The 16417-nt window shown below is 31.5% G+C and overlaps 2 protein-coding genes across 3 annotated transcripts; one reads left to right on the top strand and one right to left on the bottom strand.

Annotated features, from left to right (window-relative positions):
- Positions 1 to 3: 3 nt before the first annotated feature.
- LOC111612389 (40S ribosomal protein S17-like) lies at positions 4 to 8670 on the bottom strand. 2 transcript variants are annotated; one of them, XM_023353594.1, is made up of 5 exons: positions 8566 to 8670; positions 4120 to 4271; positions 2762 to 2867; positions 177 to 242; positions 4 to 107 (listed from the first exon to the last, which is right to left on the bottom strand). In XM_023353594.1, the coding sequence occupies exons 1-5, from the start codon at positions 8566 to 8568 to the stop codon at positions 39 to 41; spliced, it is 396 nt and encodes a 131-aa protein (XP_023209362.1). In that variant the 5' UTR covers positions 8569 to 8670; the 3' UTR covers positions 4 to 38. The 2 variants fall into 2 exon arrangements, with proteins under 2 accessions (XP_023209362.1, XP_023209361.1); XM_023353593.1 differs by lacking the exon at positions 8566 to 8670 and adding an exon at positions 6123 to 6161 and having other exon boundaries at positions 4120 to 4272.
- A 3617-nt stretch (positions 8671 to 12287) lies between these two features.
- On the top strand, positions 12288 to 13595 carry LOC111612390 (iron-sulfur cluster co-chaperone protein HscB, mitochondrial-like). Its single transcript, XM_023353596.1, has one exon. It carries the CDS (start codon positions 12542 to 12544, stop codon positions 13292 to 13294), a length of 753 nt encoding a protein of 250 aa, XP_023209364.1. The 5' UTR covers positions 12288 to 12541; the 3' UTR covers positions 13295 to 13595.
- The last annotated feature ends 2822 nt before the right edge of the window (positions 13596 to 16417 follow it).

Below are 16417 nucleotides of genomic sequence, written 5' to 3' on the forward strand. Positions count from 1 at the left end.
GGATGTAGTTCACATGTATTTTTTATTTTGACACTTCTTTATACACGTGGAGCTCCAGGAAAAGGTAAAAGAGACGTCATCTGCAATCCCGGGATGTTGGTCATATCCTGTAACAACAAATGGCACAGTCTTATCAATACTGACGGCAATGCCTCATTAATAATAAATATACTTACCATTTGTTTTAACATTTCATTGGTGTCGGGATCGACTTCCACCACATCCAAATCGATAGCCGATACCTACAAAAAATGAAAATCTATTTTTTAACATTATCATCTAGAAAATTGAATATACTTTCATAGTGCAGTTTGCTGCTCAATTTGCCAAAAATCAAAATTTTTTAAAACCTTTTGTAATTAGAAAGATCAATTTAAAAAGTGTGTGTCACATAATTGGTCCTGTTTCTCACACAACTAATAGAAGTAAACAAGACCGAAGAGTTAAAATCTTTACATTATTTTGGGTTTTCACATTTCTTAATTAATTTGTTGTTAAATTTATCCAAATTAACAAAAATGTAGGCAAAACAATCCATTATTATTAATCTTTCAAAACGTTTATGAAAATCACAATTTTATTTTCTTTTTCTGATCATTACATTTAAATTTCACTGTTAGCTCTGAATTATTTCATATTACTGTATTAAAAGATCAAATTATAACAAATAATAGCATAAATAGTGAAATCTTTTTTAAGAAAACCCAAAATAATTTAAAGATTTTAACTCTTCGGTCTTGTTTACTTCTATTAGTTGTGTAAGAAACAGGGCCAATTACTTTTGAAAAATGTATTTGACCAGAGGTCGCCCGCCCCAGATCCGCCACAAATTAACATGTCGAAGGTCAATTATTCTAATTGCCAAAAACTTAAATAACATGCATCATTTTTAAATGTAAATTTTTGTGTAATAAAATCATACTGATACAAATACTAAATATGTAATCAGTTCTTACATTTAAAGTTACTTTCAAAGTATAACAACAACTAAATACATTTAAATACAACATTAAAACAAAATCTTTTCTAGAATTTGGAACTGTCAATCAAGAATAATTTGTTAGAGATGCTTCTATTATTTTAAGTCAGTGTTTTTCAACCTTCTTGAATAAGCGACCCCTTTACAAGTTAAATTCTGGCAACCCCCAGGGCCATATTAAAACTATGTTAGTGATTTTAAAAACTACATATTTTAAGTTTCTTTCTCCCTGGGGTCCCAAACCCACAGGTTGAAAAAACACTGCTTTAAGTTATACAAATTCTATATTGAAAATATGATGCAGTACTATTTAATTAATTAAAGCATAGAAAATTATTTGTGTTCTTTTCAGCATTTATTAAGGCAAATTAAATTTTTTGACAATGATTATAACAGTAATAACGAATTTAGATCTAACAGAGCAAATTTCTAACAATTTTTCTCATCATAAACTAGCTTGTCCAAAAGAATTAATCTTAAAGCATTAACATTTGTCACGTTAATCAATAGCTATATAAAAAAATTTTCATCAATTTAATATATTATACTAAATCCAATATCATTCTCTTTTAAAAACACAATAATAATTTTCTAATTTAGTTTATATAGGATGAGGTTAATAAGAATAAATTCAAGCAAGTAGGATTAACCTTGCCTTAGAAATTTAAATGACAACTTATCCCACATTAGAATAGCTGACATTACTCAAAATTACTTGCACAAATTTGTGGCAAACAATGGAACACACTGAGATACTTGTAGTTCTAAAATATTAAAACTTTTGACTTGGTCAAAATAAGAGTAAAAAAAATTATTTTCTTAACGTTGTGTATACAGAACCCCTTTCAATGTAGATGACAACAAAATGAAAACCGGTTAATGAAATAAAGATAGGAAAGGATGTGCAACTGCAAGCAAGCAAGAAATAAAAACTTTGGAGTTTGGAAAGTTCTAGACGGTTTTGGAATTATTTTGAGTGAAAAATAGTTTATTAAAGTTTACAGTGAAAGAAAGAAGTCTATATTTGATGAGAACAAAGACATTTTTAATGTAGAGGCTTGAGAAATGTTTGATGATAAAGATTCTCTTTAATGAATTTTTATGATTTGTTACATCTCAAAATATATTTCTAATGAAAATCAATTGATGTTAATTTAATTTCCTTCTTATAACAATAATAATTTTTTATTTTTTCAACATTGAATTCACTTTATTCCTTTGCAGGTCTGAGTCTTCACCTCGGAAACACCCACAGTCTATTTCATTGGTGTTAAAATGAAAATTGGTTATCACTTTTAAAAAGTTAAATGATTTTTTTCATTCAATTTTCAGTGAGTCAAAAATGTCTCAAAATGTTATATCATTTATCACAATTTAGTCAAAATCATTTTCACAATGTTATGAAAAATCCTTATGGAATGATGCCCATTCCAATTTTTTCCTCTAAATTAAGAGCGGAAAAAAAAACTAATTTGATTTGAGCTGTTAAATTAATGGAAATTAATTACTTAAAAATATAACATTTCTGAAATAATATTTACATAAAATTCTGTTAATCTAAGACATCTTGATCTGTGAAAATCTTTTTTAATATGTCATTAGATTTCAATGAAATTTCTATATTAAAATAAATGTAGTAATAATAGTAGTAGTATTTGTTTATGAACAAGTTTGAATGATGATGACTATTTGCTCTTATCTTCTGTACAAAATATTTTCTTTCAATATAAATTCCACTTTATCTCAAATTACTTATTTTTGGAAATATAAATATAAATTTACCTCAGGAACATAATTATCCCTTCTCTCTCTTTCTTCTTCTTGAAGTTTAGTAGAAATACCTCTCACAGGTCCTCGCTGCATTCTCTTCATTAAATGAGTAACAAAACTAATCAAATAAAATTTAGAGAAAAAAATAAGAAAACCACAAATTAAATCATCAATTCTAGAATAATGTAAAATCAATTTTATTGCTCTTCAATAATATAATTCTCGGTGCACTCACACAAGAGGGGATCTATTCACGACTACCTCTGGCAGTCAGGAATAGATCCCCTCTTGTGTGAGTGGCATTCTTTGTAAATAATACAGTCAAATTCTTTAATACAAATAAATAAATATTAAAATTTTTGATAATTTGGAATTTTATCTGTTTTTTGAAAGTGAAATTTCAACATTTGGAATATAATATTCCTTGATGTCAAATTCTCCCCTTGACTTTTTCATTTCTTTTAATCGCTCCAACTTTTTAAATGTAAACTCATGTACATACATTTTCATATTTAAGTGTGACAACTAAATAACTATGCCATCTAGATTAAAATTCACTAAAACTATGAAACTTCACTTATACTTAAGGAGTTATATGTTAGGAGAATTATGCCTATTTTCCAAAGGATTGTTTTTGCACAGAATAGTGCCGAAATCAAATGATCTGCATTTCCGAGTGTACAAGTTCTTCTATTGACAGTCACCCCAGAAAATCATTTGCATTAAGGGAATTAGCAAAGCTCTAATTTGGAAATCTGGCTTTGCCATCAATGTCAAATGAATCTAAACTATTGTATTTAACCTTGGCTAATTCCCTAAATCAGATTCAACTATCAGCAAGGGTGATCAGAATATATGAGAGAAAGGAAATATATTTTTTGGCCAGACCAAACAGATGCTCATTATACAAAGGTTGTTCCTGAAGCTCTGGAGGCAGAAAACATCAACTCTAGTCAAAGATGACACTCAGCCAATGTTCAAGGTGCAGCCTATGAAGAATTTTTGGGGCTTATCTGAAGATCCTGATGTACAAAATATGCTGAAGAGCTAAAAATATCAAGCAGTTGATCACCAGGATCTGTTATTTTCTAAAGAAAATTATATTCAGATCATGTGCAATGCCCAGTACTCTCAGTAATGTCGTACACCATAAAGGTGTAACTGAAGCTGTGTATATTTTATTTTAAACAGTTGTTCTTTCAAACAGTATACTGTTGTTCATTTAAATAAATATTTCCTTTACATGGAAATTTGAAAAAATAGTTGACAAATTCTAATGGACACCTGATACTAAAACATAAGTATTTCAGTTTTAAAAATAATAAAGTGCAAAAATTATTGTATCTCTCATAAAATATTCACGTTCTTACCCTGCAATCTTGTTTCTAAGCTTCTTGCTGGGAATGATGGCTATTTCTTCACATATTCTCTTGTTTGTATGAAAATCTAAAGTCAGTCGGGTATAATATTTCTCAATTATAACCCTAGATGCTTTTTTCACAGTCTTAGTTCTAACACGACCCTGATCAAAGAAAATAAAAGTTAAAAATATAATTATATATTTTGCATGCATATGCATGTATGTATTCATACACAACCATGAACACACATATAGACAATGTAATTAAAAGATAGTTTTGTATCAGGCTACCTAATTATCAAAAAGAATTTGATGATATATTATCTCATCCAATAGAGAAAAACATTTTATGAAAAAGTGGTAAAACTTTTACATTTATTTTGACTATTTACTTAATGTTTTCCAACAAAATTCATTGACAACTTTCCAGAAATCCCATTAATGTAATTAAAATGAAATAAAACAAATCATAAATAATTCTAAATATGGTTAGATCATAATACTGCACATTGCTATTGCCTAGTTCACTTTATAAGTTAATTTACAGTTAAAATTAATTTACAAGAACTATTATTAGCTGCATTCTGAAGACTCAAGCAGTTCCAGTGGTCAAGTATTTTTCTGTTAAAGTCTCTAAAGGTGTTACTTCAAAACACCTTTAGAGGCAAAGTATATTGATGTAATGTTTAATAGCAACTTCATTTACACTATCATTTAAATTGAATAGCTAATAATTCATCAAAAATAGCTGTTGCATTTGGCTTCAATTTTATCAACATAGACCTATTAAATCAAGTTTATAACTGTATATGCTGTTCCATGATACTTAAAGCATTATTTCCATTCTAAACTGATAAATTAATGTAAAATTATTTTTTACATTAATTTATACATTGCACAACAGTAAACTTATAAGTTTACTGTTGTGCAATGTATACAGTAGACCTAATTTATTTATTTGTTTGATTTAATTAGAATATTTCAAATAACAGTAATTATTAATTCATTTGTAAAATTTTTAATTTTGCATGCTAGTGTGCAACAATTTTCAGAGATATTTTATGTAAAGTTATGTTCTGGGAAAATTTTGTATCCTGAAAATATTCTGCATCCATGGTTGTTCTGAAGTGTATAGGAGGCTCTATAGATAGACCTCTGTAATTAATTTCATTTAGAACATTATCAGTTAAGACAGCAAGTGATGTCCAATATGCAGCCCTACATAAAATCATAAACTTCCTTAAAACATTGAAATTTTTATGTACTTATTTTTTATTTTTTAAAATTCATAAAGCATTGTAATACTTTTTATTAAAGAAATTATCACAAGATGTCATTCGTACACACTTCTGGTCTTTAAAAATATACATTGGGCACTGTTTCCTATTAAAGCCGTTTAAAGCCATTTGTCTTTAAGTCAGTCACTGTTGCACTAGTGTGGCAAGGCTCATAAGCAATGTAAACAAAAGTTAAGATGATTACCACTGTAAATTATATGCATATTATGGGCTATATATTTAAATGAATTAAACCTGCATCTCCAAGGTGAAAACATACTTATCACAGGAGTGCACAACCTGCGGCCCGCGGGCCACATACGGCCCCTTATCAATGTTTATGCGGCCCGCGGAAGGTACAGGTCAAATCTCTTCTTTTGAAGTTTCTAAGTGTAGAACTTTTCCCTTTCACAAAGTTGTGACCGCAGGGTCAGCACCTCTTTGGCGCCCTGTCAGGATGACACCACTGTCAGGATTTTTCTGTGTCTTGTAGTAGACACAGAAAAATTTTATTGGCCGTTTATTTGGTTACGCGAACGGTCGCGTTTGTGGACTTTTAGTTCCGGGATGGAGGCGTACCGAGAGAACCAGAGGAATCACACTATGCATTCTCTATACATAATGCCCGTTTATTGTTCATACTATATACAATCGCAATAGCTATATACAATCGGTTAATTAGCATATCAACTTTCACCGGTTACCCGTATTTCTGAGAGAGAGCTCACATATANCCATTTTCGACCGAAAACCTCAACGACTAAGAGAAACAGCATACAATCTCAGCCATCACATTAATTGCTTGGAGGCCCAGCCCCCAGTCAGTAAACTTAATCCTAATTTGGCCCTTCTTCACAAAAGGTTGTGCATCCCTGCTTATCAATACTATGTATCAAACAATAACAGCATTCCAAATGAAACTAAACATATGGGAAGGTCAAAATGAAAGAGAATATTATATGTATTTCAATAGGTTGGCCAAACAGTCCTGTAAATCCTGAAAAATAGGCAGCTTTACTTACAATCTATTGTAAGAATTTGAAACTAGATTCCAAGATCTCTGGAAAAATAATCAATATTTTGGTATACAGTACAACCTGTCTATAGCAACGACCTACGGTTCCTTCAAAAAGTGGTCTTTTAGACAGGTGGTGCTGTAATACTGTATTTCTGTACGTATCTTGCGCACTTTTTATCCATTTCTACTAAGCAAAACTCAAGGTTAGCAAAATAAGTGAATTTTTTCAATGATAGAGTTATATTGGTACAGTGGTACCTCAGGATATGAAATTACTCCATTCCGAAACTGAGATCCTAACATGAAAATGTTGTAAGGTGAATCATTTTTCCCCATACGATTACATGTAAAACCAAATAATTTGTTCCAACACGAAAAACACACTCAAATTAAAGCTAAGTAATACATTAAAAAAATAACAACTATTGTAAGGAAAACATTGAAAAATGCATTTTGTAGTTGTAAATGTATAAATAACCATAATAGAATAATAATTGATAAAAAAAAAAAAATAGTTTCATTTGCACTTCAACCTTTGAGGATAGATGACGGTGGAGGTGTAAACTGGTGGAGGAAGAGAGGGAGAAGGGAAATGATACTAAAACTTAACTTACATAACATAATGTAACAATAACTTAAAAAGATTGAAAAAATTATTGTTGTTTTATATATATTTTTTATATAATTTTTTTTGTTTTTATATTTTTCAATATATTTATTTTGTTTGTACAAAATAAAAAAATTTTTAACGATACAATAGTCTTCGTTAGGCTTAACATCGATGAAAATTCAACGTGAAGCGACACACGACGGAGAAAAATTTCAACACGGGATAAATTAATATATTTTTCCGTACATAATTGGTTATCCGAAAAATAAGTTATCTGAACAACCCCAGTTCCCAATTGATTACGATAAACGACGCTCTACTGTATTTCTTTTTTCTTTCAATATTTGCAGTTATCAATACGAGAATGAATGACATGCATTTACAATTAGAAACAAGTAATGATACAAGATGATTCCATTTGTGTCATGTAATCAGATTTTAAAAAATTGACGTTTTAATTTTGGTTTTTTGAAGTCGTTTTATAATGTATACATATACATATTTAAATCATTTGCTAGCAATTTGAATACAATAAATTTATAAAGCAACACATAATCAAGTACTTTAGTGGAACGCATAATAATATAATGTTTTTAATGCTTTTTTGCCAGGGTATTGTTCATTCGGGAATGAATAAAACTTTGTACCTAGTGACACAGTAATATAGGTAACACCACTACCACTACAACTGACCACACAACAGTTATTTTTTGAAGTTGTTGTGTGACAGAAAGCTGTGGTTCATTACAACAGGAAGAAAACAAGCACCGTGTTTCGGTACATATCCAACCCAAAGCAGTTTTCTTTGCCTGCATACAGGTAGCACTCAACTCAGTTCCACTAGCTCTATACTCAAAGGGGCCAGAACTATCAAGTCTGCCAAATGCAACCATCCTGATTTAAGTTCCTTTTTAATTTTTCTGTAATACTAAGTAACTGTGAATTTTTTATATTTCCTTGAAGAATATAATTAATATGTTTTCACATAGAGTACTATGTGAAAAGACTGTTTTCACAGCAATGTATGATATATAAACAAATGACCTCAACTTCTACCCTATACTCAGACCCATAATTCTGTCTTTTGTTTCTTAATTGTCTATTTATGTTAATTAATTAACTATTCAACATGTAAAAATGTATTTATTATTACATATCTAAATTAAATTAATAGGGAAACGGCGGACATTGGGCATGCCGAACATTGTGTATAGAAATTCTCGTGTAACAATCATCAATTAAAGCCTGTTATAACACAATATTTCGAAGATTTACTTAAAACTTCATTAAATCAAACAGAAAAAACACTCAATAATATCCTAATAAGCTAGTCCTGCAAAATAGTAAGAAAACTTCGAAAAACTCGTGAGGTATTGCGGAAATTTTAGGTTTAGTGAATTACTTATTCAATACATTGAACAAATTTTAAAAACTTAATTTTATCTGCATGTATATCGAATATGATGACAATAATTTAATTTTAATATAAAAACAATTAGATTAAATATACAAAGATACGGATGAAATTGGATTTAGGTACGTATAACTTACCATTTTCGACCGAAAACCTCAACGACTAAGAGAAAATGTTGCCAGCTCACTTACTAACTTGGATTTATTTCAACTCTCTACTCTACTCTCTCTCTCTTTTATTTTATTTTATTTTTTTTTTGAGCTATTAACTTATTTTTATAATGTATTATTGTACATTAATTATAAAATTAAATAATAAAATTTTTATAATTTATTGAATTTGAATTTAATTTTTTTCTCTATATTTTTCGCTTTACGGGCTTTAATTTCTTCAGTGAGTATTGTGACAGAATTTGGATCGGAGGAAAATTTCGCCGCTCCTTTATTTATGTATCTCAATTTAAAAGACTAAAATTCAGTTTTGTCTCACCGAATAAGTAATGAAAAATTCCGTGTTCATTTCAATCGGTCCGAATCGTAGATGCGACAAAAATATGAAATGAAATGGTTCAAATTTTTACAAGATATTATTATTATTTATTGTGAAATTTTGCCGCTCCCTAAAAGTGCCGCCCTTGCCGCCCCCACTACGCTACGCCACTGCCCCAGAGCGGTGGGCTGCCATCCGGCCGTCTTTGTCTTTTGATTGTTATATTTACCTAAATGAAAATAAGCGAGAAAATAAAACATGGCTCTTTCTGATGGTAATACAGTGGAACCCCGGTTAACGAACTTAATCCGTTCCGCGACACCGTTCGTTAACTGAATTGTTCGTTAACCGAAGCAATTTTTCCCATAGAAATTAATGCAGATGCAATTAATCCGTTCTAGTCTCTGAAATTTTTGTGATTTTATTTGTAATACACAGTAGATTTTCTTTCATGAAAATTAGGAAAACGTAGTATCTATCATTACAGCAACAAGCATGTAAACTTTGTTTAATAAAATAGAACTGTACTGTACATACCTTCGTTTGTTGTAGTTGGTGGCAGAAAAGTGATGATACACGAACCTTAATTCTTAGAAGGGGAATCTCCTCCAAAAAAATATCGGTTAGCACTTCATCGGAAGATTCTTCGAGTCGAAGTCTCTTTCGGTAAAAAAAAAAAAAACCACCAGTGGCTAAGTGGTCTTAGTACCTTGAACACGGGGAGTTCTTTCGGGGGTTCGCACCTCGTTCAAACGGGCTGGCCACGTGGAGTTTTTTGGGTTTTCTCCACGTCTGTAACGCCTAAATAGGGGCCAGTTTCCCCTTAAAAAACACTTCCCAGAAGGCATTCCCCTAGGCAGATCGCCTAAGTGTTGCGTTGCCATAACTTAACAAACAAACTCTTTCCGTAAGGAACAAGAAATTGATCTAAAGTTGATTGTCTTACTCTTTTAAGCAAAATCGTTCTCAAATGCGATAGCGCGTTGTCGTTTTCTATTACCACTATGACTTTTTTCTTTCTTTGATGCCGTATTGATTAAATATATAAATCATAGAACTGAAAAAAGAAGTATAGCACAAACACTCGGAAAAGCAATGCTTAACTCGCGCATGCCTAACATCAACTAAAATTTGACACAAAATACCGTTCGTTATCCGAATTTTGTTCGTTATCCGAGACAAAATTTTTGCAAAATAAAAGTTCGTTAACCGATTTGGTCGTTAACCAGGACGTTCGTTAACCGGGGTTCCACTGTTCCACTGTACTTATACTTCCACGATTCTAAATTTCATTTACTGCTAAGTATTTGAATTCATAATAAACTGACAAGCATTGAGAGAGAAAATAAGCGAACTCAAATTTTTTCTAAAAATTAACGGAAAATGCAGATTAATAAAGAGATCTATAAATTACAGAATCATAATCCGATTTGAATGTAATTCTCACGTCTGCAAGTTCATACCGTATCGTATGGCTATATAACCACCATGGGCAAATCTCCGAGCTGCATGCGTCTCCGAGAGCCGCATGCAGCTCTTGCTGAAAGTGTTAATTTCTGCTTTTTATTATTATTTTTATAATTTTATTTCCACAATTTTGTGAAAATATGTTTATTAAAAAAATTGAATATTTGTTTTATATAATATTTATATTATATAATAAAATCGCGGTACAGAACCGCAGTACAGAATTAAAAAGTACAGAACTGCAGCTCCCATGCATTTTGCAAAACCTACATTTCGGCTCCCACTGACCTCTTGCTTGCCCACCCCTGCTATATAATCTTCAGTAAATAGTGGCCGGATGGCCGAGCGATCAAGGCTGACACCTTGACCGCTCTGGGGGACCCAGGCTCGAATCCGAACTGGTCGAAAAATCTCCAGGAATTTTTCGGGAGGTGGTCCGTTCGGATATGTCGGGCACCCGACAGCCCCATTGTGGGCCTGGCCGAACCCATAATGAGCTTGCAAAAAGAGGCCCTCTTAGTGCTCACAGGGCGGAAAAAGTAAAAAAAAAAAAAACTTCAGTAAATTTTGAGATATGTTTGAAAGAACAAACGAAAAATGGAGTACAAGTTAATTATAAGGACAGAAATAAGTTTTTAAAATTTTTTTCACCTTGTGGGTATTAAGAAGGACTTTTTGACAAGCCCATTATTCTACCAGGCCCACAAAATGGCGGCCGGTTGGTGAAGGGAATAAAATGTTAGAAAGGAAGTATTTTACATGTACAAATTAGTAATGATTAGTGAGATAAAAGTAAATAAATTATTAGCGGAGAAAATAATCAATATGAATTAAAATAGATAAAATATTAATTATTACTTTTTTTGAAGTCTTTTCGACCTGTGGACATTAAGACAGCCTCTTTTAGTAAGTCCATTATGGGTTCGGCCAGGCCCACAATGGGGTAGTCAGACCACCTGACTACCCCACTGTGGTGAGGGACGGGGCCCGACATATCTGGACGGCCCACTCCCGGTCGAAAAATTCTGGGAATTTTCGTCCCGTCCGGATTCGATCCCGGGTTCCCAGAAGCGGTAGGCTGCCACCTTGACCGCTCGGGCATCCGACCGTCTATAAATTATTACTGTTAAAAAAATTCAATCTCAAATACTTGGCACTATTATTATTAAACCTTGTTTTCCATTTTTGATTCTTTTCACCCTGTGGGCAATAAGGAATTTGTTCCATACACATCATTGGATGATGGCCGGATGGCCGAACGGTCAAGGTGGCAGCCTACTGCTCCGATGATCCTGAATCAAAACCAGACGGGTTGAAAAATCCCCAGGAATTTTTCGGAGTGGCAGGACCAAATATGTCAGCCCCCGTCTCGGCCGCCCCGTTGTGGGCTTGGCCGAATCCATAACGGGCTTGCTAAAAAGAGGCCCTGTTAGTGCCCACAGGGCGGAGAGTTAATTTTAAAAAACTCACAGGCAGAAAGATTTAACAACAGAAAAAAAGACAATAATTATGTATAAGTATAATAAATTAACGCAACCTGTTCAATATAAATTTACTGTTAATAATAAAACTAAAATTTTGTGACAAACTTTCAAAATTTCCTGATATAAATACTGTATCAGGGTATGTTTATAAAGTCGAATGAGTTAAACGAGAATGACGTCATCGTTATTCTTATTTCGTTAGACTTTTCGAACGATTCATCTAAAATCGAAGATATGAATGTTGCTAGGTCAGCCTTATCCGAAATATTTTTCTTAGAATGCTTCGGGTGGACAGTTATTTCTATCATTTCACCTTTTAATTCGCAATTTAAACATTCGAGTAGATTTAGAAACATCGATATCGTCGGGCGCCATTTTCTTAACGAAGTAAATTAACGCGTTTGACTCGTTTGACTTTACGAGTATATTTTTTAATATATTCTATTATATAATATATTTTTTAATATGACCTTAATATATTTTTGAAGAAAATTTTCCATCACCTCTCAGTTGGCAACACTCAATAGAGATTCAAGATGGCCGCACCCAATAAGTGATAATTATATAAGAAATATTTTGTTAAACTCTTAGTTTTAAAAATATTTTTTTGATGCGTACAGTAATATTAACCAATCATTTAACTGGTTAAAGCATATCTAATTGCTAGACAAAAATGAACAGAACTTTGAATTTTCTCAGATATTGCATTCACTTCAATATACATCAAAGAAATATGAAATTATTCACATTTTCAAGAATCCTGAACAATACAAATGCATATAAATTAATTCAAATTAACAGAATCTTGTTAGTATCAAGAAAATGCTGTTCAACAGGAGAAAAATGTTGGAATTGTCAATTTATATTGAAGAAGCTGGATTTATTCTGTTCAAAATGTAATTATATACAATTACCAAGCAATGATGTCAACTATTTTGAACTTATGGGCGTACCTCAGAGCTTTGAAGTTGATGTGTCTAAAATCACGATGACATTTAGGGATTTGCAACGACATCTCCATCCCGATAAGTTTACTACGAAGTCTCTCAGAGAGCAGGAATTATCTGCACAGCAATCGTCGCTGGTTAATAAGGCATATAAGGCCCTTTCAAACAGAATGGAACGTGGACTGTATCTGTTGGAATTACACCAAAAGCCATTGGTGGAAGACGGCGTGCGTATGGAACCGGAATTCTTGGCAAAGATTATGGAATTAAATGAATGCTTGGCCGAAATTAAAGATACCGAAAGTTTAGAAGAATTTAATCTTTCCAATTCCACTTCTATGGAGGAACTGTATAAAAATGTGGCAGAAGCATTTGAATGTTCAGACATAGACAAAGCTCAACTTTTATTAGCAAAGTTGAAATATTATGAAAGCTTATTGGAACAAATTAAAAAGTTAAGAGAGCAATTGTCCTATTAGATATATATTTTTTTACTACAAAAATTAACAAAATATTTATTTTATATTCTTATTTAATTTAAATATCAGTCTTGTTTGTATTTGACAAACTGCATTTTTATAAGTTTATTGTTAATGTACTTGTTAAGGTTTCATGCAATTTAATTAGTGTTATATTGTTATGACAAATTATTAAAATGATTAAAAAAATAAATAAAATTTATTTTTTTTAAATTAGTTCTGTATGAATTTTTAGTATTTTCTGGTTAGCAGGGCACCAGTCAATTGATGTGATCCAACTTGCGTGTATTAGGTTGATAATTGGTTCAGAGAGGATTTCCCAAATGGATAGGTTAGGTTTAATTTTAGGTTTAGGTTAGAGTTAGATTGCATCTGACTGGTGCCCTGCTAACCAATAAGTACTGAATTTTTAATATACAAAACTTTCAAATTAAATTAAATTTTATTGATTTATATTAAAGTGATTCTCATTTTAGTTGATATTAAGTTTAATGCTTGCATCAAATTTTGTAATACATTTTCTAAACATTAATACTGTAAGTAGAAAATGTAAAAATTAATTTATTAATGTAATATAACAACTTACGGTTACACAACATTAAATGAAAAACAGTAAAATACAGAATGATTCACATAAAGGAAAGTACAAGCTATATATTGGGAATTGGTGGATTAATATTGGATACATTACTACTTTGCTTCTTACAGAACACAGATTTTGTATCATTCAGGAAATATATATATATATATATTTTTTTTTTTGCATAATGTCATACATTTGTATAATTTTATTGTTTTTCTTCAACAATCAAATTTGCAGGCTATTCACAAAAATAAATATGAATGTGAATTCAGATGATAATGATGGCCACGACTTTTCAAAATCACTCATTCATGAAAAACTTGATCATTGTCATGGATTCCAAGAATATGGTATGTTGCACCACCTTACAAAATATAAGCTGTAGGCTGAAAACATTTGAATGGATTTTTTATCCTGCTGGACTGGCATAAGGTTACTGAATTGTACTTAAATTATTTTCCAGTTTTATTTAGTGTTAGATGTAACCTCTAATCATTTCAATATTGTCCAGATGTATTTCTTATCATAAATGCCACTTCTACAGTTTTGTAGCTAAATATTTGGATTTTATTCTGTTTACCAGTCTTAATATCTATCAAAAACAATTTTTTACAAATAACTGCCAGAGATGAAGGTGTTTTTGCCTTAATGCACACTTTATAAACTTGCATACATAAGCAGGATTTCATTACTTTATGCTTTGGTAAATGTGACAAAATCTAATATCAATTTTGTGTTTTAATTCATCCAAATACAGACATTTAACTGAATATTAAGGAAGTATTCACATATCTAAGAAAATGTTTGAATGCATGTGTGCTTGTAATTACAACCATTGCTAGGTAACATTAAAAGTTGCTTACTTTTTATTCTAGTGCAGTGTTTCCCAACATTTTTGGATTAGTGACACACTTTGAATTTAACAAGATCCTGCAACACCATAATTTTTAAAATTTAAAATAAATTATGATTGATTTTAAAAAATTTTGAGAATATAGAAGTTAAACTTACAAGACAAAAACTCACAATTTTACAAATATAGAGGAGAAGATGGTATTATGGAACCCCTCCATTTCAAACTGATAATAAAGGCAGATTTTGTAGCGGATTGTGACTGAACTGCACTAGGCAGACATCCATAGCAAGGAGAAAACCCATTTCACTTCAGTTAAATGGTTGTCCGTAGTGAATCATATTTGTGTTTTTCAAAATTCGAAAGTTTTGAATGGTAAGTGAATTTAATTATTTTTAAAATATAAATCGTGTAGTTGTAGGTTCACTGGTGCATGTATTCTGTTCCAGAGACTTAGGGGTACATATCTCTGTGATGTTCACGTTTTTTAAAGTTTGGTGTCGACAGGAATTAAGTTAACCCAAGATGGAGATGCGTGAAATACGGATCCCATTGGTGCTTTTAATATGAACCCAACTCCTCCAAACTCTCTCTTTGCAAGCAGACATTTGTCCGGAGCAATTTGTGAAAAAGACACTAGGTAGAAAACCAATTCTTTCTGAGAATATCGAAAAAGAGCTGCTGGAATATATATTATTGATGGAGGTCATATTTTTATATTATAAAAGCATTTTTTCGATAAAATACATTGGAGTAAATGACTTTGTAATTATTTAACTTGTTTTGTACTTTCCTATTTGTTTTTGGATACATTAAAGCATTTTTTGAAAACATACAGTAAGGTTCCATATTACCACCCGGTTTTCCCTAAGCCTACTTTCTGATTTTTTGTACAGAAGCCTTCAAAAACCATACTGATAGTTACACTAGCAAAAAAGCCAATTAGGAACATTTAGTTTAATAGTTACCAGTACTTTCTGCACAAAAAATGTGGATGTAGTTATGATACCTTGTTTACAATTCACTATAATGAAAATGGGGTTCCATAATACCACCTTCTCCTCTACCATAAAAATAAAAAGACTATTTGGGCAAGCAATTATTTATTGTAACATCACAATGACAGGCTGCAATTTTTAATCATATTTTTAATTTATTTAACTTAAAATATATGCTCTCCACTTCAAATTAGTAGTGACTTGCTCCTATACATCATAATTTCCTTTGACAATTGAGTTATGCCAGTCATCTATCCAACACCTTTTGGGGGAAAATTTAATGTATCATCCAGTGCAAACTAAAGTTTGAGTACAGTTAATTGGGGCCTCCTGCCCTTAAGGTTTCCATATCTGGTCTCGTCTTTTATCTAATTCCATTCTCGAGATTAAGGAAACACGGATGGACAACAGCGGATATTTATATTATTGGTTGACCTATAAATCAGAATTGATTTATAGGTCAACCAATCAATTCTTAAGGAGCTAGTATTGATCTTTAAACCAGTAAGCTGCAATGTTTATAGAAACTCCAAAGAGTTAGTACACTGGCATATGCATAGACAAGGGGGATACGTCAATGCTGCAAATTTTGCAACAATTGACAATTTAGTGAATATCGCCTCTTTCGATCAGCCGGCAGTAAAAAAGACAAGAGATAAATGAAATTTTAAAAAAAGAGCTTATTCAAA

This window comes from Centruroides sculpturatus, unplaced genomic scaffold (assembly GCF_000671375.1).
Source record: "Centruroides sculpturatus isolate CEXI.00-Female unplaced genomic scaffold, Cexi_2.0 scaffold1592, whole genome shotgun sequence".
NCBI classification, from domain to species: Eukaryota; Metazoa; Arthropoda; class Arachnida; order Scorpiones; family Buthidae; genus Centruroides; species Centruroides sculpturatus.